Here is a 27040-nt window from a genome sequence, read left to right as displayed (position 1 = left end):
AATAACGAGACTATTGCTGTAAAACATTTTATTGTAAATTTATACATATTTAGTTATTATCACCTTCAATATACACCCCTCCCCTATCCCTAAAAACGCTCCATGCGAATGTACCATTGTTCTGAAACAGTACTGGAAGTCTTTTTCTGTGAGCTCCTGCATGACGCGTGCCGCTTTTTCTTTCACAGCTTCAACGGACCGAAAAATAGTGTTCCTTTTAATGCAGATTTGACTTTGGGGGAACAGATAAAAGTCACATGGGGCGGATAAGGCGGATGGCCTAAAACTGGGATGTTGTACTTGGCTAGAAACATCGTCTTGACAGACAATGCAGTGTGAGCCAGCGCCGGTTGTCTTGATGGAAAGAACTCCCGTGACTTGTTCTTTCACAAAATCGGGTCGTTTTTTTTTTCCTTACTCTTTCACGGAGTTAAGCAAGTACCTCACCGGTAGTAATGTTTCATTAATTATAATCGATATTTTCAACCGTTTTGGACGTGGAAGGGCGACCTGGTCGATCATCATCTCCGACATCTTCTAGGCCATCTTGGAAACGCTTGAACCACTCAAAAACTAGCGCACGTGATAAACATTCATCGCCATAAACTACTTTTAATAAAAGATAAGTTTCAGTAGCGGTTTTACCAAGTTTTGATGTGAAATTTCACGACAATTCGTTGCTGTACTGCGTTGTGTAGTATCATGTTTTTGGCAAAACGAAACTAACACTTCTTACACAAAATGACGGTACCGATCAGACAGATTTCTCTACAAACACGTGAGACGGCAGCAAACGAAAGAGAAGGCTTTACGCTGCCCAGCTTTCGGTCGTTAGGATTTGGCGCATGCATAGTTCTTTTGTAGCAGCATCAGTCTCTTATTTAATAGCCACACCACGTAGATAAGAAAGCCCAATTTCTGTATTTATTGTTGATTCTACCAAATTTAAATCTTCGACAAAGGGGTAAATTTAAAGGTTAAGACACTAAATGAAAGTCAAGAAAGGTGTTCAATTTTTTATAGTGGGGTGGAGGGGTAAAAGAGATCGCAAAACGAATTGTTAATGATAACTCAATTTCAAGAAGTTAGCTAGCCTGAAGTATTCTTACTTTTCATTGAAAAGAGAGAATTTCTAAGGCCGAAATTAAAAAAGCATAAATTAATTAACTAACTAATCATAAGATTAAATAATCAATAAATAATCAAGAGTGGTCTAAAACTCCCCCCCCCTTCAAAAAGGGGAAATGCATTATCAATAATTAAAAAATAAATCTCTCTTTTTAAAAACATATTGAACACATTTATCAAGTCAGCACATATAATAAGTGTTTTTTGTAAATAGTTATGTCAGCTGATTTTCGTTAGATCAGCTGATCCAGGCAGTTTTCTTAAGTGTGTTTAGACTGGTGTGTTCCAAGTGTGTGTGTGTGTGTTGGTTGTTAGCGTTTATTTAAACACTTATATAAGGCAAGGGAAAGTAAAAAACATTAGTGTGTTCAAACTCTGTGTGAGTTTTTAGTAAATGCTTACAATGTTGCATAAGTAATAGTTTTTGACCTTTGATATTTCCTCACTAAATTCTTGTTCCATTGTGTTTACTGTAGTTAGATTGGGATAAATTATATCCAAGAATATGGAATCAGGACTGGATGTATTTATTTAAAAAGAAGTAAAGTAATTGTCTATTTTTTCAGGCGGGGTTTAACGTCCAACTAACTACCAATTAGGTGTCGTGCACGGAGGCGACTAGCAAACGTACTTTACTGTAAATTTCTTATATTAACCATTAAATAAAATCCAAGGCCTAGGACCGGGGGAATCGAACCCACTAAACCAACAATACATCTTAGCATTGCGGGTCTAGATCTCTTAACCGCCCAACATACTTTACTATAAATTTCTCATATTAACCATTAAATAAAATCCAAGACCTAGACCTGGGGAATCGAACCTACTAAACCAACAATACATCTTAGCATTGCGGGTCTAGCCTCTTAACCGCCTTACATACTTTACTATAAATTTCTCATATTAACCATTAAATAAAATCCAAGACCTAGACCTGGGGAATCGAACCTACTAAACCAACAATACATCTTAGCATTGTGGGTCTAGTCTCTTAACCGCCTAACATACTTTACTATAAATTTCTCATATTAACCATTAAATAAAATCCAAGACCTAGACCTGGGGAATCGAACCTACTAAACCAACAATACATCTTAGCATTGTGGGTCTAGTCTCTTAACCGCCTAACATACTTTACTATAAATTTCTCATATTAACCATTAAATAAAATCCAAGACCTAGACCTGGGGAATCGAACCTACTAAACCAACAATACATCTTAGCATTGTGGGTCTAGCCTCTTAACCGCCTTACATACTTTACGTATAAATTTCTCGTCTTTTGAGACTTGTGGAGCTGCAAGTGCTGCTACTTTAAAGTTGTACTATAATGAGGCTGCACATAACGACGTAAATGGCCCAATAATGTTCACTGGTTTTGGGAATCGTAAGTGAATTGAAAAATGAATCGTCAGCTACTTGTAAGCAAGCTACTTATAATGCATGTAAAGTGTAAAAAATGGTTGATTCCAAAAAAAAACTTATGTATTTGATAATGTTGGAAATAGTACTTTATACGATGCACATTTCCAATTTAATCATTGCAAAACATTACAAATGATACAGAATCCTTAAAAACGTATTTGTTTTCATTAACTTTATGTTAGTAATTGTACAAAAATGATCTACAGAATATTAGCATTACAAGTAAACACTATATAACCTTCCTCCAGTAGTGTATGACAGGGAACAACAGTGTAAGTGAATCTCTACACCTCTGATAATGGATACTAGGATATGCTTGCTACGAATTGATAAAATTAACAAAAAAAATATTCTTTACGCAATGGAAGCTTACAGTGTACTAATTGTAATGAAGGAAATGCAAAAATAAACCACTGTTCTATTTACTTCCCCTCTAGATGTAGTTTGATAGTAGAAGAGATTGTAGCCAAGTTCCGTTAAGTGGACACTCGGCCGACTGTGTTGGTCATCGCTAACGGGGTGCCCCTCTTTCTTCATCTGCATTTACTACTACTACTGTGCCGCCTTATAACAATAAACTATTTCTTATAGTGAGTCCTAGATCATCAGAGGATAGGACTCCGGAAATAGGATATGAGTGAGTTTACCTTGCTGTCTGTCAGTGTGTTTGTAAGTATATTAGCGGCGCTTCCTTCTATTGATCTCCAAGGAAAGTAAATAAGTAAGATTAGTTACCATTTTTGGAGAAGATTGACTACTTGATAGAATTATTAATTACAACCAATTAGGAGGAAGTGATATAGATTGGCTGCATTGGAATGCTATTTATATATCGATATGGGCATTCGATTTATATTGTCTTAATGCTTAATGGACTTCTATCAATGTCAGCTACTTTATTTATATACTTCTATAAATTGAAGTAGTGCAGAAAAGTTAGTTGTTTTTCATTTGTAGTAATGTATATTTTAGGGTCGTCCTAAAAAACATTTGGGAAACATGTATAGGCCATTCCCAGAAAGAATTTATTTTGATTTCCAATTCTGTAAGGATATGTAGCATTTTTTTATTGCTAGAATTTATTTCATAGGAAATTAAGTAATCGCCTATTTTTTCAGGCGAGCTTTACGTCCAACTATCACAAATTAGGTGTCGTGGACGGAGGTGACTAGCAAACATACTTTACTGTAAATTTCTTTTACTAACCATTAAACAAAATCCAAGGCCTAGACACCGGGAATCGAACCCACTAAACCAACAATACATCTTAGCATTGCGGGTCTAGTCTCTTAACCGCCTAACATACTTTACTATAAATTTCTCATATTAACCATTAAATAAAATCCAAGGCCTAGAAACCGGGAATCGAACCCACTAAACCAACAATACATCTTAGCATTGCGGGTCTAGTCTCTTAACCGCCTAACATACTTTACTATAAATTTCTCATAATTAACCATTAAATAAAATCCAAGGCCTAGAAACCGGGAATCGAACCCACTAAACCAACAATACATCTTAGCATTGCGGGTCTAGTCTCTTAACCGCCTAACATACTTTACTATAAATTTCTCATATTAACCATTAAATAAAATCCAAGGCCTAGAAACCGGGAATCGAACCCACTAAACCAACAATACATCTTAGCATTGCGGGTCTAGTCTCTTAACCGCCTAACATACTTTACTATAAATTTCTCATAATTAACCATTAAATAAAATCCAAGGCCTAGAAACCGGGAATCGAACCCACTAAACCAACAATACATCTTAGCATTGCGGGTCTAGTCTCTTAACCGCCTAACATACTTTACTATAAATTTCTCATAATTAACCATTAAATAAAATCCAAGGCCTAGACACTGGGAATCGAACCCACTAAACCAACAATACATCTTAGCATTGCGGGTCTAGTCTCTTAACCGCCTAACATACTTTACTATAAATTTCTCATATGAACCATTAAATAAAATCCAAGGCCTAGATACCACTATGCATATTAGCTATTTCATAAGAAATTATTTTATTATAGCGGAAAATTTGAGCTCTTTCAAGCATCATGCTCTTCGATCAAGCTTAAAAATAAAAGACAAAAAAAAAGAAAAGGGCAAATATAACCTAACCAGGCTCTAGCGGAAACTAAAATACTAGCGCCCCAGGGAAATCTAACTTGCAACAAAAGCGTTTGCATACATGACCGATTCCGCGGTAGCTTCTCTGTTGTCACCTTTAATTCTAGCCAAGTTCCGGTTTCTCTAACCGTGTGCCATTTCCATTCAGTTACTATTCTGGTTACTATTCTCTAACAAAATTATAGTTTGTGATAAAAGTCGTAAACTAATTTATTCTCAAGATAAAAGATTTGTTTTGTTTTTCCCGCATTAATAAATTTTGATACTATTTGCTTGATTCCAGGACTGTTTGACATGGCAACAGCGGCTGCAGAAAGTGGGGTCCGGTTCAGTGGTCACACCCTGGACAAAGCGACAAAGGCGAAGGTCACCTTGGAGAACTACTATAGCAATCTCATTCATCAGCACATGGAGAGGAAACAGAGGTAAGATCCATGCTGGTGGTCACACTTATTAAAATTCAAATCTCAAGAAAAAAATCCATGAAGTAAAATAATAAATTCCAGTTGCTGGAATTTATTCCAAACTCACAATTTTGAACAAACGCATGTAATTAATGCTTTTTTAAATGTAAATTACCTTGGAAAGGAACTCTGAACTACAATTAGTCGATTGCAAATAATGCATTTAATGCAAAATCAAAATAAACCATGAGAAAACTGACGCCATACTCCTTTTCTTCTTTTTAAATGGCGCTATAACTCATGCAGAGTCTTGGCCTCCTCAAGACGTGCCCGCCAGACGTCTCTTTGCTGCGCAGCATCACTTGCCACACAGTCCTACCATCGCGTTCTTGTTCTGCCTACCCTCCTGGGACCTTGTTCGCTGCCCTCCATAATTTTTTTGTGTGGTATTTCTTCATCCCTCCCCATCCTTGCCACGTGCCCAAGCCCATCGCAGTCTTCTGAGTTTTCTGAATTTTGGCGATATCTGGGGTTCCTTGAACAAAGCATATACCTCCCGATTTTTTTTTTCCTTGATTCTCCAACTCTGTCCATCATGTACAGGGCCATAAATTCATAACGGAGAACCTTCTCCGCTCGAATACCGCCAAGGACCGTTCATCTACTTTTGACATGGTCCATGCTTCGGAGCCGTATACGTATAAGCACTGGCCGGATCAACGGTTGACGCCATACTCCGCTTACCAAACAGTAGACCCTTCCTCAACAGACAAATTAGACCCAACAATATCCTAGATATCCTGGTGGTCTAACCGAGTCAAGTAACTCGGCTTAACATTGGCCTTAATACAGAACTCCTCCTCCTCAACAAAATGGTCATCAGGCCGATCTTACTCTAAGCCTGTCCATCCTAAACTGTAACGAAGGATGTAATTTAAATTTAATGTTATTTTATATACTGTAAGTAATGTACATATTTATTGATAAAGTTTATATAGAATTTTGAAGAAAATTTTAATAGAATAAAATTGAATTTAGAAGTTTATTTACAATTTAAAATTTAAAGTAGAGATACAAATTATACAAAAGGAGGTTCCAGGTGGCAGTGCCTATATACACTGCGCAGCCTTAATATTTACATTGATAAATCTGACCAACCTTACATACTAAGACAAAGAAAAACATAAAAAGAAACCTTTGCACATAACAGAATTAAAAATAAGAAAATTTACTAGGTAAAACCTATATTGGTAATTGCTTAGATAGAAATGCTATATTTCATGTTAATACATGTTAATTTTTTTTTGTTTTTCAAAAAAAAAAACAGGTTGGCCAAACTGGAAGAATCTCTGAGAGAGGAAGGACTTTCGGAAACGCAAAAACAAGAAAAAAGAAATCAACACGCTCAAAAAGAGACGGAATTCTTGAGGTTAAAAAGGTCAAGATTAGGCGTTGAAGATTTTGAACCTTTAAAAGTTATTGGTCGAGGCGCTTTTGGAGAGGTTTGTTTAAAAAATTAATTTAAAAAAAGATTTTGCTATAAGTATTATATATTTTTTGCTTGTTTTTATTTGGTGTAAAACTTGCATATTTTGATGTGAGGGGTCCACCTAATCTGGTATTGGGGCCTCCTTATGGAAGTAGAATATTCCCTTAGGCCAAGAGTAGGCTCAATGTGCCCTGTATCTTTCTTGGAACGCCAGGGCAGAGGCGAGCGAGGACTTTCAACTAAACTGTTTAATGAAAACCAACTTGGAAGTTGTAATAAAAGCTTGCAATAACTCAAGTGACTACAGCCCATAATTCCAAGATTGAATATCTACTTCTGTAGCCATTAATATCTACAATTACTCCGTATTTATATTTTATATTTCTGCTTCTTGCATAATAAAAGGATTTTGCTAAATTTTGGAACGCCGAAACACGATTCAAAATATAACTAGGCAACTTCATTTTATTTCAAATACCTTCTTATCTTTGATTAATATCTGAATATACAGCATCCAAAATCTGGCAATTTGAGATAACATCATGTTCTTTTTTTTTTTTTTTTGACTTCAATAAATTTGGAATCTGGATAAATTCTCTTGGACCAAAATTTAAAAGTTTGCTCACAAAAAAGCAGAAATAATAATAATATTAAAATGAATTCTGTTGTTCTGGAATTAAATTTTTAATATCCATTTCTTCAACCTGGATCTAAGGTGGGTTGGCCCAGGAGACTACAGAAATGTTCTTTCAATTTCCAGGTTCGACTAGTACAGAAGAAGGACACTGGACACGTTTACGCTATGAAGATATTACGAAAAGCGGATATGCTAGAAAAGGAGCAGGTGGCTCACGTAAGGGCGGAACGAGACGTCCTGGTGGAAGCTGACCATCAGTGGGTTGTCAAAATGTATTACTCCTTCCAGGTAAAAGACCTTTCCCTTTTTTTATTCTTATTAAATCTGTCCTAGGACCTGATCAATTAATTTCTGTTTTGTTTTGATTAATAATTAAGAAACTACTAATCTAGTTTATCTTCCCCTACTGTAGGATCCAATAAATTTGTACCTGATTATGGAATTCTTACCTGGTGGTGATATGATGACGTTACTAATGAAGAAGGATACCCTGTCGGAAGAGTGTACACAGTTTTATATAGCGGAAACAGCACTAGCCATTGATTCCATTCATAAACTTGGATTCATTCATAGAGATATCAAACCAGATAATCTATTATTGGACGCACGAGGGCATATTAAATTGTCTGATTTTGGTCTATGTACTGGTCTAAAGAAATCTCATCGTACGGATTTTTATAGAGATCTTAGTCAAGCTAAACCGTCAGACTTTAGTAAGTAACGATTTATGATGTAATTGTCAAAAATAATTAATCAGATCCAATTTATTTGACTTAGAAGACTATAGAATCTTTTGCTAATTGATTTCCTTTTTCCAGCTACAAATCCTATGGATTCAAAACGTCGAGCAGAAAGTTGGAAGAAAAATCGAAGGGCATTAGCTTATAGTACCGTAGGAACGCCTGATTATATAGCTCCAGAGGTATTCCTACAAACTGGATACGGACCTAGTTGTGATTGGTGGAGTCTTGGAGTTATCATGTATGAAATGCTTATAGGTATGTAAGAAGTTCTATTTTATGCCGATAACTCTTTGCATTTGAGTTTCTTGGAAAAGTTACTCATTGTAACTGATTTTTGGAGTCAACTTAAGTGAATTTTGAGGAAATCGAAAGTTTTGCTTCCTTTCAATGTTTAGCTTTAAAACAATTGCTGGGTGAGGCGCCACGGTAGCCGAGCGGTTAAGAGACTAGATCCGTAATGCTAAGATGTATTGTTGGTTTAGTGGGTTCGATTCCCGATGTCTAGGCCTTGAGTTTTATTTAATGGTTAATATGAGGAATTTATAGTAAAGTATGTTGGGCGGTTATGAGACTAGACCCGCAATGCTAAGATGTATTGTTGGTTTAGTGGGTTCGATTCCCCTGGTCTAGGCCTTGGATTTTATTTAATGGTTAATATGAGAAATTTATAGTAAAGTATGTTAGGCGGTTATGAGACTAGACCCGCAATACTAAGATGTATTATTGGTTTAGTGGGTTCGATTCCCCACGGTCAAGGCTTTGGATTTTATTTAATGGTTAATATGAGAAATTTATAGTAAAGTATGTTAGGCGGTTATGAGACTAGACCCGCAATGCTAAGATGTATTGTTGGTTTAGTGAGTTCGATTCCCCACGGTCAAGGCTTTGGATTTTATTTAATGGTTAATATGAGAAATTTATAGTAAAGTATGTTAGGCGGTTATGAGACTAGACCCGCAATGCTAAGATGTATTGTTGGTTTAGTGGGTTCGATTCCCCACGGTCAAGGCTTTGGATTTTATTTAATGGTTAATATGAGAAATTTATAGTAAAGTATGTTAGGCGGTTAGGAGGCTAGACCCGCAATGCTAAGATGTATTGTTGGTTTAGTGGGTTCGATTCCCCACGGTCAAGGCTTTGGATTTTATTTAATGGTTAATATGAGAAATTTATAGTAAAGTATGTTAGGCGGTTATGAGACTAGACCCGCAATGCTAAGATGTATTGTTGGTTTAGTGGGTTCGATTCCCCAGGTCTTTGCCTTGGATTTTATTTAATGGTTAATATGAGAAATTTATTGTAAAGTATGTTAGGCGGTTAAGAGACTAGATCCGTAATGCTAAGATGTATTGTTGGTTTAGTGGGTTCGATTCCCGATGTCTAGGCCTTGAGTTTTATTTAATGGTTAATATGAGGAATTTATAGTAAAGTATGTTGGGCGGTTATGAGACTAGACCCGCAATGCTAAGATGTATTGTTGGTTTAGTGGGTTCGATTCCCCTGGTCTAGGCCTTGGATTTTATTTAATGGTTAATATGAGAAATTTATAGTAAAGTATGTTAGGCGGTTATGAGACTAGACCCGCAATGCTAAGATGTATTGTTGGTTTAGTGGGTTCGATTCCCCAGGTCTTTGCCTTGGATTTTATTTAATGGTTAATATGAAAAATTTATTGTAAAGTATGTTAGGAGGTTAAGAGACTAGACCCGCAAAGCTAAGATGTTTTACTTTTACTTTACTACTACAATTGCTGGGTGAATAAAAAAATGAATGAAAGTATATTGTTCATACTGTAACTTAGGACCTTAAGTAGTAAGGAACAAGAAAAATTGTGCTCCCCATTCAGACGTTTATTCTAATTTCCTTCCGATTTAGTGAAGGTTCTCAGAAGCACAATAGCTCTTCCAAGTTTCATATTTGCAAAATATTATTTTAGCTCTACCAAGAAAACCATGTTGTCGTATCATTGTTCTTCATAAAAATGCTTGTTATGACTATGTATTTTATTTATTTATTTTTTTAAACTAAAGTTATTGTGAATATATTCTTATTATTTCCTTGCGCAGGTTATCCACCATTTTGCAGTGAAAATCCACAGGAAACTTATCGAAAAGTGATGACCTGGCGTGAAACGTTAACCTTTCCACCAGAAGTACCAATTAGCGAAGAGGCTAAGGAAACTGTGATGAGGTTTTGCGCTGAATCAGAAACACGTTTAGGTAGTAGCCGTGGTGTGGATGAATTAAGAGCCGCTGTACCATTCTTCAGAGGCGTTGATTGGGATCATATGCGAGAACGTCCTGCCGCTATACCAGTAGATGTTAAATCTATAGATGATACATCAAATTTTGATGATTTTCCTGATGTTAAACTAGAAATTCGTAAGTTTCTGTTGTGTATTTTTTATATATATAATGTTATGATTATTTTGAGCTATAACAACTCATTATTGCGACACAAAACGCTGTTCTGACTCTTGTGGTAGAGGTTGAAGGTTAAACCATTTCAATCAACCTTGGCCTATCGTAGCGTGTTACATTTAGTCTCTTTGAGGTACCATCCTTCTTTAGCCTTAAAGAAGGGTCTCTTGATCTAAATTCGAAAGAAAGAATCTGGAGATCAAGTTTGAGCTACCTGGAGATGATCCAGTCAAACAGAATTGGGAGGTGCCGGCAGAGTTGTGTAACAGCTCCCCATCCTCATGTTTTTTTGTGCCTTTAATTGAATGAAGAAGTGCGACTCCAGTCAACTAAACCCAGTTAAAAGGGTATCATCGCTTAAAACGTAGCTCTCTAGCTTAGCTACGCAGCGCTTTCTAGTAGTAGTTGAGATAACTACATTTCTTACGACGATAAATCAGATTCATGAGCTTAGAATACAATATTGTCATAATATTGAATTTTGGATGCTTTCTTTGTTGGGATTGTTGTTGTAAATTGTGGGGCCACAAAGAAAAATCAATTTTCTTGAAAAGAGTCTGTAAGTCCTGTTTTCAAATTTCAAGGCTAGCATGTCTACAATTCACAGGATCACTTAGTAAATATCCTAAGTAGTATAGCGATGTTTTTTTTATTTGGTAAGGCTGTGAGAGACCTAGCAACTCTTCGATTATTAATTGCCAACAGAAAGCAATTTTTTAATCTCCTACTAAGGGACCGTCACTTGATTAACGGTCACAACAAAGAAATATTTCATAGAACTAGAAATAGAACTTTTTGAACTATTTTAGACTCAGCTCAGCAGCCTAAAAAAGACAGCTAGATCAATCACCAGCGCTTGATTTTTATTTGATTTTTATATCGATTGTCGTAATCTTACACATTAGAATGTAAATATTACCTTTTTCTTTAAAAATACCTCTCAACTTAAACTAATTCTTTTTAAATAATATTTTTTTTTATTTTTTTTTTACAGCTTCAGCACCTGCTCCTCAAGATGGTGAAGTAATATATAAAGATTGGGTATTTATAAATTACACATTCAAGAGGTTTGAAGGACTCACACAACGGGGTACACCTACCAAAAAATAAATTCACCCGCTTTATTTTTTTTTTTTGTATTATTTATTTTTTTTACTTTATTTGTAATAAAAACGGTCAACTTGCTTCCTCTATCTCTCTCTCTATCTCTCTTTCACTCACACACACTTCCACACACACACACACACACACACCGACAATTTTTTTTTTTTTTTTTTTCTTGAACACAAAGATATAAATAATATAATGATAAGAAAAGTTCAGCCTGCTTAATTCCCAATTATTGGTTTGAATCCTAACTACCGGATCTTTTAGATTTTCTCTTCCATCTCAAAAATCCGGTATTGCACAGTGTTGTTTTGTATCGAGAGAACACTGTACTGAGGGCGGTAGTGTACTAAAAAAACATGTTCCAATGCGCCAGTGACCATAGATTTTGGAGTGCTTTTAATTAAAAAAAAAAATACAGTAGAACCTTGATTAACTGGGCTGTCCTCCCGGCTATACCCACCCCCGGGGAAAACTGAAATCCCGGTTTTAAACGGAATACCCAGTATTACATAGTAATACGTACATTACTGTATCGTCCCCAGAGGGATCAACTCCTATCTTAGGCGGCAATCCTTTTCTTTATTTTTTTTACATACATATTTTCTGCTGCTCTCTGGGAAGATTAAAATATAATGCCGGTAATTATTCATAAAAATATTTTACATATAACCGTGAAGTTTTGAAAATCAACCATTTACGTCACGTCAAATCCCCATGGATCTTTTGTAAGACCGTGGTAAATAATCCCAAGAAATTTCAGTACTAATTGCACCATATTTTGGGGTTTTTACATACATACCATACATAATGGACCCTTCAAGAAAATCCAGGTATAAAAGAGTTGCTGCCACGCCTACCAATTATTATGGTACATCGGAAGACAAAAACATTTTTCCTATCGCCACCGAAAATTAACTTTGGTTTCGGGCGCGCGATCCAGGTGTTTCTTATGATGACTCAACATGATCCCGGTTAATCGAGGTTGTACTGTAATAAAATACAAGCGTAGTCGATGCGCCACGTAAAAATAAAAAAAAAATTTGCTAGACATGTGACATGCTTAAATTGAAAATGCACAGATATTGTTTTGTTTTACAGTTTTAGAGCGACTTTTCCAATTCAAATAGAGATATCGTACTTTGATTTGTCTATTTGTTACAATTTTATGACTATACATAATTTAATTTCTATTACACAATAAAAATAATGCAATATTTATTATTATCTACACGTTCTCGTAACATAAATTAGGCAGAAAGTTGCTCAAAACAGTAAAATAATAATTTAAAAAAAATAATAATAGTTTAAAATCCCACTTTTCATTTTATAAAATTTAGAAATACGAATGAGTCATGAGTTTACTACAACTATAAAGACATTTCTGCATTTTTATAACTCACAGCCCAATTGTGTTACAGTACCAGTTAAATGATGGGTACCTTAAGGTGAATCCATTGTTATGCTAAGGTCAGTCAGATATAGGACTTTAATCTCATGTTGCATGCATGCAATTTTGGCAAAACCAACTTTTTTGGCAGAGGTATAATTTAAGTTTAAAGCAGTAAGTAACTAAGCCATTATTGTTATTACCCTGGTAGTAATTGGTTGGTGCAAAGAAACGGCAACAGCATTTTGGTACTTACCATATCTTTCCCCCCCCCCCATTTCTTTCATAGAGAATCATAATTCTCGTATTGGGTCATTTTAGTCGATAAAAATCAAGCCAGCTGGAATAATTAATGGCTTTATACGTTTCCATGGCGACCATCATCAGCTGGCTCATTTATCGTATAAAAAAAAACTATTTGCTGCAGAATAACTCCCATTATCTTTTAGAGAGCAAATCTTTTTGCACCAAATTGATTCAATGCCCCGTCCCCTCTCTGATAATGGATGAATGTCTAAATTCTGGGCCAGGAATTGGATAAAATACATTCGTTTTATCCACAGCACTGCGAGTCCTAACCACATTTTCCCAATATTAAATGGTTTTGTATTCTGTGACACTTTTTTTTTTCTATTTTAATAAAATTTTTTCCGTGTATAATTTCTTCAGGGATTTGTATTTATTTATTTAAAAAAATAAAAAATAAATATATGTATTAATATATTTAAGTCTTTAAACAAACATAACATTATATATGTACATACAATAGGCAAAAAAAGTATTTGCACACTCTGTTATTTTAAGGTTTCATATAAAAAAATTCTCTTTTTTACCCAAATTACATTTATTTAACTTCTTATATCAACACTATAAGATGATAAATATAAATATGCAAAAGAGTCAAATAAATTAAGTATAAAGAACACAATGTTATTTTATACTGCAAAAAAAGTATTTGCACAGCTAGTTAAACATTTCAAAAAATAATTTGGTTGACCCATAACCAATCATAACATTGTCCTTAATATTTAGTGTGCATCCCTTTAGCTTCAATTACGGCTTGTAACGCCTTGGCATTGATTCAACTAAATTTCTTGTCACCTCATCTGATAAATGGTTCCAGGAATTAACTAACATCTGTCTTAAGTGCTCCTTACTTGTAATAGAGGTCTGGCGGACTTTCCTGTCCAGAATATGCCACAGATTTTCAATTGGGTTCAGGTCTGGTGATTGAGGTGGGTTCAGTAATCTTCTTGGGGCATTATAAAGCTGTGTGATCATTTCAGGTCTGATTTTCCCGATATTGGAAAAAATAAGCAAATTTCTGATTAAACGATTCACACTTTTTTTCTCCTTTTCCAGGTGAGGCAATTTATTAGTGATTTTGCTGTCATTATTGCAATTGTTTCAATGACATTACTGGATTATTTATCAAATATTGAAACGCCAAAATTGGAGGTATGTTTGTAATGTTGGCCGTATGTTCTGGATGGTTATCCTGCTGGAAATGAAAATCGTTCTCCATACATAATTTTACAGCACTTGCCTTCAAGTTGCCACGCAACACCTCCACGTCAGGCCGAGCTGTCATTATGCCCTCAAAAACTTCTAAATTACCCACCCCAAAATAAGCCATACTGCCCCAAACCGAGATATTCCCTCCTCCATCTTAACCGTTTTTAATATATTTTTTGTATTCAAACCAGTTTTATTTCTTCTCCAGATTGTTATTACATTTTGTGGTTTAAAAACCTCTATCTTGCTTCCATCAGAAAAAAATAATTTTTTCCCGAAATTCAACAGGTTTTTTAACAAATTCTTTGGAGAACTCAAGACGTTTTTTCCTATTAACCTCACTAATAAATGGCTTTTTTAAGGGTCGCCTGCCTCGTATGCCTTTATTGTGAAGGACGTTTCTTATTGTTTGAGGTGTAACCGTCTTTCCTGAACAAGACGCCAGGTCATGCGCAAGTTTTTGAACGCTGTAAGTTGGTTTCCTCAGCGTGTCTTTGACGATCTTCCTCCTCTCCCGTTCATTTAAGGCTCTTGGTCGACCTGTTCGCTGCTTATTTTCTGTTGTTCCTCTTTCAATGATATACCTCACTGTTGCAAACGATAAATTTACTTTATTTCCGATTTCTCTATTACTGTTTCCAGCACGATGTAATATAAGCATTTCCTGTCTCGCACTCACAGGAATTTTTCTAGATTTTGGAGCCATCTCAATGCACTAATTGAAAACACAATTAAAACTAATGAATCTAGTAAAGGGAGTATAGACAGTACCAAAGGTGACGTTATTCCTCTTTTGTTAGGGCATTTGTTTTATTTACATGTCAAGAGATCCCAAATTACAGGTGTGCAAATACTTTTTTTGCAGTATAAAATAACATTATGTTCTTTATACTTAATTTATTTGACTCTTTTGCATATTTATATTTATCAACTTATAGTGTTGATATAAGAAGTTAAATAAACGTAATTTGGGTAAAAAAGAGAATTTTTTTGTATATGAAACCTTAAAATAACAGGGTGTGCAATTACTTTTTTTGCCTATTGTACGTATGTCTTTTTAATTCGTATAAGTATAGTTTTCCGTTAGATTTGCGTTCTATGTTGACTATTTTTTTGAATTTCTATGATTTTCTATGGTAGGGTAACGTGTGTTTTTCGTGTATATATTTTTAGTCTTTCACCGTTGATGTAATTTATGTTTACTTCAGTTTACATATTTTAATAAAAAAAATATACATATATGTTTGTATTTATCTTTTTTGTTTCTAAGGAAACATGGTATTTATTAAAGAAAAGTATATTAGTTAGCTTTTTTCGCAATTTTTTATTTTTATTTTGTACATTCTAAAATATATATTAGTTTTCATGTTTCATTGGGGATAAAAAATATTGTATATTAAAACAAAACTAAAAAATTGTATCCTAATTTTTTTTTAATTTAAAAAAGAAAATACCTCCTTTTATTTTGTAATTATTGTAATTATTTTTTTATTCTATTACATTTTTTTGTTTACTGTTGGTTAAGAATTACCAAAATTTTATTTAGTAAGTGACAATTCTTTTCGTCCACATCTTCCCGTAAATCTGTTATGGGCCATTATTAAAATTTGGATAATAATGACAGAACTGTATTAAATATTGATAAGAAGTTGTAAAAGGTACTCAATATTTGTTAAAAAAAATTGAGAAATGATGGAATAATGTCGTGCTTTAACCTTTTTACCAAGATGGCTTCTCTGATAAATTATACGGTCGCGAAACCTGTTTATTTATACTTATAAACCCAGGTTATGGCCCTTTATTTTAAGGTAAATCTGGGATTATATTGGTTGCGTTCCACTAAGCGCTCACAACGATCACGCTCACGACCGCGGTTTTGCCCGTTCCACTTGCTAGCGAACGTTACAATCGAAAACTCGCAAGTGGAATGGGGACTATGGGGCGTTTTAACCGTTCATGTAAACATTACAAATGGCGACCTCGAAAATAAGTCAAAAGCTTTTTTTTTCTTTATCAGGTCTGATGGAGACCATCTAAAGAGGTAAAACCCAGTAAAGAGTGGCTGACCCTCCTAAGATAATCCCTTCTTTGCCTGCCTCAATCCCTGATAAGGCTTCCTGCTTCTTTCTTTCCCTATCCCCTCACTCCCTATCACCGTGTCTTCCTCTCTTTAAAGCTCATTTTGTTTCCATCATCATTGAACAATAATAGTTCCCCGTTTATCCGTTTTAATTATAACTCCCAAGTCTTTCTTTAAAAATTCCCTGAAGCTTCGCGTCTCTGTACAACCATAGCCCGCCCCTTAACTTTTTACCTTGATCCATCCTCAATGTTCAGGCCTTATCTTATCGGGCCTTTCAAATATTTTTCCACAAGATCCGTAACTTTTCAAGTTTAAAACCTGATCTCATTCGTTGTAGTCCTGTTAGAGCCATCATCATAAGTCATCGTCAAGTGAAGCCACAACCTTCTTTTAAGATATCCATACTTTTTGCCTTCTTTGACAATTTACTGTTTCTATTCCTTCGCCAACCCACTTCTTCATTAATTAATTTCATCTCTTTAAAATTTAATTACCAGATTAAAGTGTACCGAAACAATGGCTTTACTGAAAAACATTTTAAGACAGACGTGAGTCTAGTTGCTTTTCTTTTTTATTGTCCTGCAAAGCCTGAAGAAATAACTTTATTAAGTATTGTCATTATTATTTGATAGTATAACGGCTCTACTTAAATTTCTCTCTAAACAAAGACAATACTACAGCAATAAAAACACAATCTTCTTAAAATTCTTGATCTTTAACTGGATTGGAGTTGTTTTATAGAAGGTAATTTTTTATTTAAAAAAAAAAAGTATTTTTATACGTGGAAAAAAGGAAAAATTAAAGTGCCTTTTTTTAGAGAGAAAAAAAAATCGATACTAGGTAAATACCAATGCCTTTTAAATAAAATTGTATGAATTATAATATAAATTAAATATTTTTTATTTAAATTTAAAAAAATAATAACCTTTCTTTAAAGTTTAAATTCATAAAAAGTTTGTTCAAACAGGCACTGCTATTAGTTAGAAATTGGTTTGTGATTATTTAGTGCGCATGCCCATAAAATTGTAACCTTCCCACTGAAAGCAATAACCTTCCCAGTGTATACGTTGTGTTATGACCGGGAGGACATTTAGCTCTGTGTAGATCTGATTCTATTTACCGTTCTGATTGATCACAAATCAGTTTCATCATAGTTGCGGGTTTTGTTGGAACAAATCTATAGTTTTATTTCTGCTAACGTCTTTAATATATTATGTTCAACATTGGCTAGATAACAGGTATCTTTCTTTTATAACAAACTCAACTTTCGTAGATATGTTTCATGGATTTACTTAGTATATGGCAAAAAATTGGTAAGAGACAATAATAATTGGGTAACAATGAAGTTTTTTTAAATATCCCATCAGGGTTTCTATATTGCAGTCGTATTGTTTTTCGTTGAACAGAGAGGTGATTTTTAAGGCAATTCCAATGTTTTGCTAAATGCTTTTGATAACTCTGAAATGGTTTGAGGATAGCTTGGATTGTAAATAGTCTGATAAATTATTCAATTAGTATTTGACTGGATGTAAACAGAAAAGTTAAAGGTATGTATTCATTGTAATAGAATTAAGTTGGTATTTTTTAAGTACTATAGGTCGAGTGAAAGCCCTCTCTCCATTCATTAAATTGTGCTTATTTGCATGAATACTTCGGTTAAGTACACCCATTTACATACTTTACACTTTTTTTTCATTAAGGTTTTATGTCGTTTATGAAAAGAGTAAAGCAGAAACTTTCAGAACACTGCTCTTCACTTATTAAAATATTTCAAATCATTATATTTCTTCTTCCTTTTTTTTGGCATTCTTGCTATTCTTGATCGTTTTTCACGAAAATTACAAAAGAAAAAGCTAACGAATTAGAAAATATTTAAATACGAAACATAAAAAAAAATATTTGTAAAAACGATCTTTATAAAAATAATAATCCAGTCATAAAATTAATGTTTATTTATTTATTTTGTTTAGAAATATATATTTTAAATGTTCTCTACGTTCTTAATAAAAGTTTATATAAACGATCGAATTTTTTTGTATGTTTTTAAATTAAAAAAAAAAGTTAACAATAATTTAGAATATATATTCATTTAGTGAAATGATACATTTCTTTAGTAAACATTAACTTAAAACGTTTAAAAAAAGATGAAAAGTTAAACAATATTAGAAAATTGATTTTAAAAGAAACATGTAAATTTGTCTCTAATGGCTGTAACTGGTGAAGTGTTCTAATGATGCATGTTTATTGTAAAAATAAAAAAAATCTTATATAACTCCAACAAAGTGAATTTTGTTAATCCAGCCATTAGAAAGAAAACTTATTGTACTACTAGGCACCACATGATTACTGCTTTCAGCACATTTAGAGTTACTGTGGGGTGAAAGTGTTCAAATATATTATAAATATATTTTTTAAGTGTGTACAATTTTCTTTTTTGTAGTTTGTAAAATAAAAGAAACAAATATATTTCAAAGTAAATAGCATGAAAGGTGTTTTTTTTTATTCAAGTTAATTGATGAAGTTTTTTTGGTTTGCATCAGTCGTCTCAGTTACATTTATAACACGCAATATTGGGATTTCTATCAATAAACTTGAAAAACCTCAATTTAAGTCTTCAGGCTTAGATCTAATGAAAGTAAGTAGAGTTAAGTATCAAGTTAATACACAAGTTGCTGACCTGTGTTAATAATTTACATTCGAGTACGAGTAGTGCGAACGTTCGTAAAATATCGACTTTAGATTTTCATTATTCATTACTGTATGGGATCGAAGTTGAGTTATCGATGTTTTGGAGAGGTTAACATATGTTTTATTAGCAGTATAGTATTTTGTGTTTTGTCGATGGTAATTGGAATAAAAGTTGTTTTCTATAATAAGAAAAGTATTCATTGACAATTTCTGTTGGGCATATTTAGCTAAAGGTGAGTAAATTTTTACTTTTACCCATTTAATTGGAGCATTCACAAAAAAAAGTCAAGACTGTAATTAATGATGAATCCAATATAATTATTATTTCTAATGTACTAGTTTTTCAATGTCCTTACAAGTGAAGTACAGTGAACTTTAAAAATATCACCACCAGTTAATTAGGAATCTGATCCGAGTTTCTTTAAAGTTAAAGCATAATTTCGGGTTGTGTTCGTTTTATCATTTTCAGTAGAACTTCTGAAATCATCTTTAGGTTGCGAACATCTTTATAAATATAAAGAAAACTAAGTATTTTTCTAACTTCATATTGCAGCAAGGCATATTGGGCGTCGATTTTGGCTGACCAAATCTCTTCCACAGTACAATAGGGTGCTAGCTATCATATTGACCAAGGAAATTTCTTTAATAAAGTGGGGAATCAAATGCCCCTTTGCAGATCTGTAAAGATTGCATACACTTTCTTTTCCCGATCAAGATCAAGTTACTGTTGGAGAGAAAATACCGTATCTACGACCCCTTTTGTGCCGGAACCCATTTGTTTTTCAGGCAAGATATTTCTACTTTCAACCGAGCCGGGTCATTAGACGTCCAGGTAATGTTTTTGTAAATATTTTTACGTTATTAAATATTTTCGGCAGAATTTATAATTTTATTTGATTTCTTTTTTTTTACGAGAAAACAGTCCTTATTTAACCAAACTTGATTTGTTTTTCTTGAACTATTTATTTTAATTATTTAAAAGTACCAATATTTTCATTACACAATTCGTACAAGTTTCTAAACTTGTTGATATTTCAGAATCCATTTTGAAATCCTTTATTTGTAGGTAGCCGATGTTTTCTAATTTTCCTTCTTCTGTAGAGGACGAAAAAAAATGTCTATTATCATTGATATCTTGTTATATTCTTAAGTTTTCTCTTTGTGCTGCCCTTACTCACTGTTAATATATCTGTTGCATCTGATTCTCGTCAATATCAGTTTCTTAATAGATTTTAACTTTTTCCCGGTATAGGTTCACAAAAACTTGACCAATACATACATTAAATCATTATTTCTTATGAGAATTCTTGCTTGTTTAAACAAAAAATTCAGTTTAGGCGCTAAATAAACAGGAACATAGGGGCTTCCATCCACAAACATTTGGGATGACGAAAATGTATTTTATTTTCACTTAAGCATTTTCAGAAGAGTTGTATCTTACGTTTTTTTAGGAATTTTACTCTGACAGGAGTAGGGTATTTAACATTTTTACTTTTCATACGAAAAATTGCTATTGTATTATTCGTAAACTATGTGTGTATACAATATTATCTGTACTATACTGAGAATCACTTAAGTTATACACAACTTTGATGAGCGATGTTTACTCTATCACTGTTCGTAGGAAATTATTTTCATTTAAATAAGTTTTTTTTTCAGTATTCAGTGCCTTCGTCTTTCGGCCATTCATTGGCTCTCAGTCAGCCTTGAGGAGTAACTTTACATTCAGCACTATGCATTTAAGTTGAGGTGATGATTCTCATTCATTTCTACGCACAACACAAGAAATGTAGAAAGTCTTCCTTTTTACCGGAGCACCATTTCAGGTATTCAATTTTTAAATTAATACAAATTTATTTAGGTGACTTTAAACGTTTTATAATTGTCCACTCTTTACCATATATATTTAACCATAGTGACACACTAGACTTATGTAGGACCTACTTACACTCTCATTTAATCATGTTGGTGACTCTCTAGACCTATATAAGACTAACTTACGCTCACATTTAACATGTTGGTGGCTCTCTAGACTTATATAGGTTCACTCTACACTCACTCACATCTAACCATGTTGGTGACTCTTAAGACTTATATTGGTTCACTCTATACTCACATTTAACATGTTGGTGACTCTCTAGACTTATATTGGTTCACTCTATACTCACATTTAACGTGTTGGTGACTCTCTAGACTTATATTGGTTCACTCTATACTCACATTTAACATGTTGGTGACTCTCTAGAATTATATAGGACCACCTTACACTCACATGTAACATATGTTGGTGACTCTCTAGAATTATATAGGACCACCTTACACTCACATGTAAGCTATTTTTAACTGTGTAACTTATTTACGAATATGTCCGTTTTTGTCGATCAATCTACTACATATCTCTCATTTATTGTGTACACGGCTTTCTTTAAATTTGCTTACTTATACTTTTAACTATATATCCCTTTTAAATATACTTTTACGTATATATTCATTTTTTTAGAATATATTATCATTTTTCGTGTATTACATTCCTTATACAAAATAAATGAACACACACCCATAAAAACGTAAAAATAAAAACTCACTCACAGAAGTTTATAAATATACATTCTCAAAAATATGTATTATTTGTGTTTGTGATTAGAGTATATTTAATGGGCTAATTTAAAAAAAAAAATTATGGGCATAATAATTGGAGAGATGTTTAGTAGATAGATTGACAAAAACTATGTGATTTATTTTATATTTCCATTCAAATTAATTTTATTAATAAGGAATCATGTGTTTTTGAGATATATATTTTATTTTCATTGCATGAAAAGTTTTAGGTTATTTAAAAAAAAAAAATTTTTAGTTTAATAATATTCTTATTTATTCAATTTTTATAGTATACATAAATTGTTACATATGTGTTTCTCTAGCTTCTTATGCTAGGTAAAACTGAGTAAACATTTTAATTATTTAAATTACAATTAATAATTATTTTCAGAATTAATACTGGTGATACCCAGAGTGCTGCCTACAAAATTGTTCATCAATGGAAGCCCTAGTGAAAAGACCTAAATCATCAATCCAGTGTGAATATAACAGTAAACATTGGTTAGGAATCAAAAAAAGAAAAAAGTAAGTAGTTATACGTAATATGCATGATTTTATCAAAATTAAAAATTGCATGTTAAAAAAAATTATTAAAAAAGTCTTTAAAAAAATAATTTTATTTAATTTTCCATCAAATCTGTTAATTAATATGAAAAAGTAAAAATAAAACGAAAATAGTTGATAATGTTTTATTAATATTCAAAGTGGTGAAGAAAATGCGAAAAAATAGAAAGGATAACCTAAAAGGTAGGTTACACAGTCTAGAGAGTGGTAGAAGTAAAAAAGAAAACCAAAAAGGAAAATTAAAAATGGCCGGCCGAGTCGTGAGAGTGTACAAGAGGAACAGTCACAGCTGGGCGATCTAGTGGGCACTGGTGAACAGGTGAGTTTATTGGCCGCCATCTTGCTCTGGGAGGCTATATAACTAAGTTCGCTGGGAGGGCGGGGCAGGGTGGGGAGAACCGTCGAAGCGACAACATCTCCATAACCATTACACTCAACTTCATGATTCTTTGGGAGAGAGGTGTTGGATGTTAGACTAGACTAGATATGTTTGGAGAGACGAGCGATATACCCCCCTGCATCACTCAAGTCGTACTGAATGAAAATGGCTCTTGCACCTGTATTTATAGTGTTACCAGGAGGCCATTTTTAAAACAGCTGTTCCATATAAAAGTCCAGCAAGTGCTGTTACCTGGTGGCGATTTTTGGAACTGTTGTATATATACAAGTCCAGCAAGTGCTGCTACCTGGTGGCGATTTTTGGAACTATTCTTAATTTTTAGTGTTTTAACCATTTTTCTTTGTATTCTTTTAAATATTTGGTTATTTTTACATCAATTTTGATTTTTAAAATGTATAATCATTAAATTAATGTAAAATTAGGTAAATAAAAAACATTTTTTCAAGTATAACGTTTTTTTTTATTCTGTTACCAACTATACATCCTTTTTTGTTTACATAAAAGCTACATCTGTTAAATTAAGTTTTTACAATTCATTTTACAACTACAATAATTTTTTTTTTAATAACAATCAATAAACTTTGTTTGTGTATTTGTTTCGGATAGAATCCCATTGTCTTTTTCATTTTAGCTTAGGTTGATGAACAGTTTTGCATGCACTACACCATTATTAGCTGCTTATAATCTGAAAATCAACATTATAGAATGTAATCAATGGTTTATTAAGAAGCTTTCTCTTCTTTGAAACGATAAATTAAAACTTAAATCTCCTGAAAGAATTAATTGTAGAAAGAAGCAATAGAAAACTTTGTATTATTAAACCTTACTTTTTTAAAATGAAGTATTTTTCGATCAAAATAAATTATCTTGCATTCAATTTTCTTGTAACAAGATCAATTTAGTTTAAATTTCTTAATTAAAATGAAAAAAGGTAAATTAATGAACTATTTTTCATTAAAATGAAATATGAATATAACTTTAGCTGTAGCATTGAAATTTAAACGTAACTAATTTTTTTAGGAACCTAAAACCTTTTTATCTATGGTAATGAATTCAATTTTACACATATTTTTATTGACAATTAGGTTTATTTATTGACAAATTTTAACAGTTATATGGGATTGAAAAATAATGCAGTATTTATATGTACGGTTGACATATTTTTCAATAAAATAAAAAAACTTCTTTCTGCAAAATTAATTGAAAGGAAAAGAAAGCTACCCGAAAAAGGTTTCATTTACTGTTACATGCCTTTAAAAGTACTAAATAATGGATAAGATTACCTGAAGAACAGTGTGAAGATCACGTAGTATGGAGTAAGGTTCATGGATGTCCTTAGTGCTAGGAGTAGGAATAGATGCGAATCACCTCAGCATATTTACAGTCAATGTAAAGAAGAGTCCTCAAAGGTAATTATTCCAGATGAAAGCTGAACTTTATTGAGCAGCAAGCCAGCAAAGGGCTGAAGAAAGAGCCCATAGGAAAAGCACTGGATCAAAAAAATAATAGAACATTAAATTATTGTAGAAGATAATTTGAATTACATTCAGACTTACTTCAGCAATCGTAGCATCTTTCTATCAGATTCTACCTCTTTTTAAGCAGTTTAAATCAGCTACAACTAAATTAAATTTATATTTGGGAAAAAGGTTGCATTTGGTTAAAAATGATTATAGTAGCTTATAGTAAAATACATGTAAATTAATTTTTCACTAAATTAAATGAACATGGCTAAAACAGAGTTGCAGCGTTGATAGGGGCAAAGAACGGTGTATCATTTTCACTGTAAGCTTAGTCAATTGTAAACAAATGTGTTTATTCTTATTAATAAATCATTGGTTCATTTTTATTGTTTATTAATTGAAATAAATAATTTTTTTTCAATTAAATATAATTTTGAACTACTTATTCAACAATTTCTAACAAATAACCTGGTGTATCATTTTGACTGTGAGCCACTGTAAGTAATATGTGATTATAAGATGTTAAATAATTTTTAAACAATGCAAATGTATGAATTTCCATGAATACAGTACGATTTTATAGAGAATTGGGTTAATTTGTCCAAAAATATATTATTCATATACCTTTAAATATACCGTTTTTCAATGGAACCTTTTTTTCAAGAAATTAAATTGAATAATTTTTTGATTAGTTTACTCGAAAACAGAATTAATATACCAGAAAAGAGGTTTTATTTGGATGAAAAGTTTAAATTTTGCTAAAAATTGTCTGATTGAAAAACGTTACAGGCGGCATTCATGTATTTACTTTGCTGTATTTTTCAATCAAATTAAAACCTTTCTAATTTAGATTAATTTACCTAAAAAAAAAAAGGTTTTATTTTCAATGAAAATACTTAGAATTTGTTAAATAATTGAAAAGACTACCTTGAAAACAGTTCCACAAGACAGCTTGGTAAGTACATAGAGTTCTTCATTTGCTTATTTATTCACAGTAGAAATTGAAGGAAATCACCTCAACTTGTGTTGGTTGTTGAGACATCATGGTTGACAAGAAACCAGCGAAGGAAAGAACGGGCGACGAAGAAAACAGTACTATATAAAAATCATGTTAATTTTACAAATATAAAAAACTTCTTTATTTCCATTTTGAAACCTTTTTTGCAATTACGACATTGCAATGATAAAATAAAAGTTAATACCCACTACAAAAGCAGTCTAAAATATTACCTAAATTCGTAATCCTTTTACATGTAAACCTAGACTGAAATAAATAATCCCAAAAATTGGTACAAGTATTTTTCTACCCAGACCAATATTCGACGAGCAATAAGTATTCAGTATTATTATCATTAAAGTTTGATTTATACCAGAATTCGAATAACAATTTTGTAAACTAACCGTCTTTTAAGGTGCCATTCCTATCTCTAGACGTATGTACGTGGTGTGTACAAAGTATGTACTTTTTGGACAATTAAAGTAAATTTCAAAGGCATTTCTTAACTATTACGTCGTTATAATTTTCAAATTTCAGTTTGTCAACAATTCGGATTAAACAGTTACAGACAGAGGTTTTTGAAAACTAGTTACCTGACTAAATATATTGTAACGAAGTTGACCTGAGCGAGAGAAGAAAGGGCTAGATTGTTCTGGGAGTTTAATGACCGAAGCCTATAACGGTCCACCCCATGTAAAAGCCAAGGGAGCGCCCCCCCCCCCCCAATGGGTTACTGGGGGAAGAGTAAGACAGTCGCAGTTGGAGTGAGGAATCACAGCTGGAGTCAGTCAGAGTTGGGTCGGGAGTTCTGCAGAGTTAGCCAGTTGGGCTGTTAGCCGGTTAGTTAGTCACAGAGTTTGAGAGAGTCAGTTTTTCAGAGTGGAGTGCTTCAGAGTTAGCCAGTTAGTCAGTTGGGTTAGCCAGTTAGGCGGTTAGTCAGTTGAGTCTAGTGCAATTCATTGCAGTGCGGACCAGTAGTCAGTCGTTGAACAGTTTTTGTGGTGTATTTACGTAGTAAGTGTGTAACAGTAAACTGTTGTGAATGGTAAATGTAGTGAGTAGTAATAGTTGCTAGTAAATGTTAATGCGTTAATAAATCAGGCGAGTTTTATTCTTTACGAATCCACACTTTTATTAAATTAACTAGTGGCAGTCACTAGTTGAGGTAAAAAAAATTTACAATATGCAGGAACGAATATTTATTCAACGATCTAATTAAATGAGTGGGACAATTGATTTAAGAAACTGGAAAGAATTAATACTCTTTGATAGAGCAAACTTTTCTTTTTAGGAAGATAAAAATACGGATAAAAGTAGAAGAAAGACTATTTCTGAATTTGACAGAAAAAAATAATTGTACCTACAATTTAATTGTATGAGAGGAATCAGCACTTGCAAAGGACGGAGTGCTTTACAGCTTACGTTGTGGGCTTTGTTTTTTTGTTGAAGGCATAATGGATAAAAAAGAATATGGGTTACATTTTGTAAAAGCAAAGTGTGGAACAAAATTAGGAACCTCAAGCATTTTAAATTTTACAATAGGATAATCATCCTAAGCTTCGTCGCTTAGCATGTAAAGAAATTATTGCTCTTATTAGTCCCAAAAGTGATTTAACACTCAAGTAACCAGATTGATTTCAATTGAACACATCTGGCTTCATTTAAAAGTTCAAACTGCGAAAAAGAGAAAAACAAAGATGGCAAACTAAAAAAAAACAGTTTATCGGGAAAATTAGGTAACACTGAATCAGTAAAACGTGAAAGCAAAAAATTATTCTTCTGACTGAAATAATATCATTCTCTAAAGAAAAAGCAAACGTCGCATCACAAATAGTAAATGAAAGAAATTAAATTTACTA

At 32.9% G+C, this 27040-nt stretch overlaps 1 protein-coding gene across 5 annotated transcripts in view; it reads left to right on the top strand.

Annotated features, from left to right (window-relative positions):
* trc (Serine/threonine-protein kinase tricornered) overlaps positions 1-22282 on the top strand; it is a 150923-nt gene extending 128641 nt beyond the window's left edge. For 4 of the 5 annotated variants that reach the window (XM_074116989.1, XM_074116992.1, XM_074116991.1 and 1 more), the window contains 9 exons: positions 4967-5108; positions 6415-6589; positions 7337-7501; positions 7626-7926; positions 8032-8211; positions 10023-10337; positions 11371-19392; positions 20819-20985; positions 22149-22282. In XM_074116989.1, the coding sequence (XP_073973090.1) occupies positions 4978-5108; positions 6415-6589; positions 7337-7501; positions 7626-7926; positions 8032-8211; positions 10023-10337; positions 11371-11486 (1383 nt within the window). In that variant the 5' untranslated portion in view covers positions 4967-4977 and the 3' untranslated portion in view covers positions 11487-19392; positions 20819-20985; positions 22149-22282. Of the gene's footprint in view, positions 1-4966; positions 5109-6414; positions 6590-7336; positions 7502-7625; positions 7927-8031; positions 8212-10022; positions 10338-11370; positions 19393-19712; positions 19992-20818; positions 20986-22148 lie in introns of all 5 variants that reach the window. The other variant, XM_074116990.1, reaches the window with a different exon arrangement.
* Positions 22283-27040: the final 4758 nt, after the last annotated feature.

Source organism: Rhodnius prolixus, unplaced genomic scaffold, assembly GCF_049639745.1.
Source record: "Rhodnius prolixus isolate KJV_2025 unplaced genomic scaffold, Rpr scaffold_2, whole genome shotgun sequence".
Taxonomy (NCBI): Eukaryota; Metazoa; Arthropoda; class Insecta; order Hemiptera; family Reduviidae; genus Rhodnius; species Rhodnius prolixus.
The sequence above is the reverse complement of the archived record's forward strand: the minus strand, read 5'-3'. Positions and strand labels throughout refer to the sequence as shown.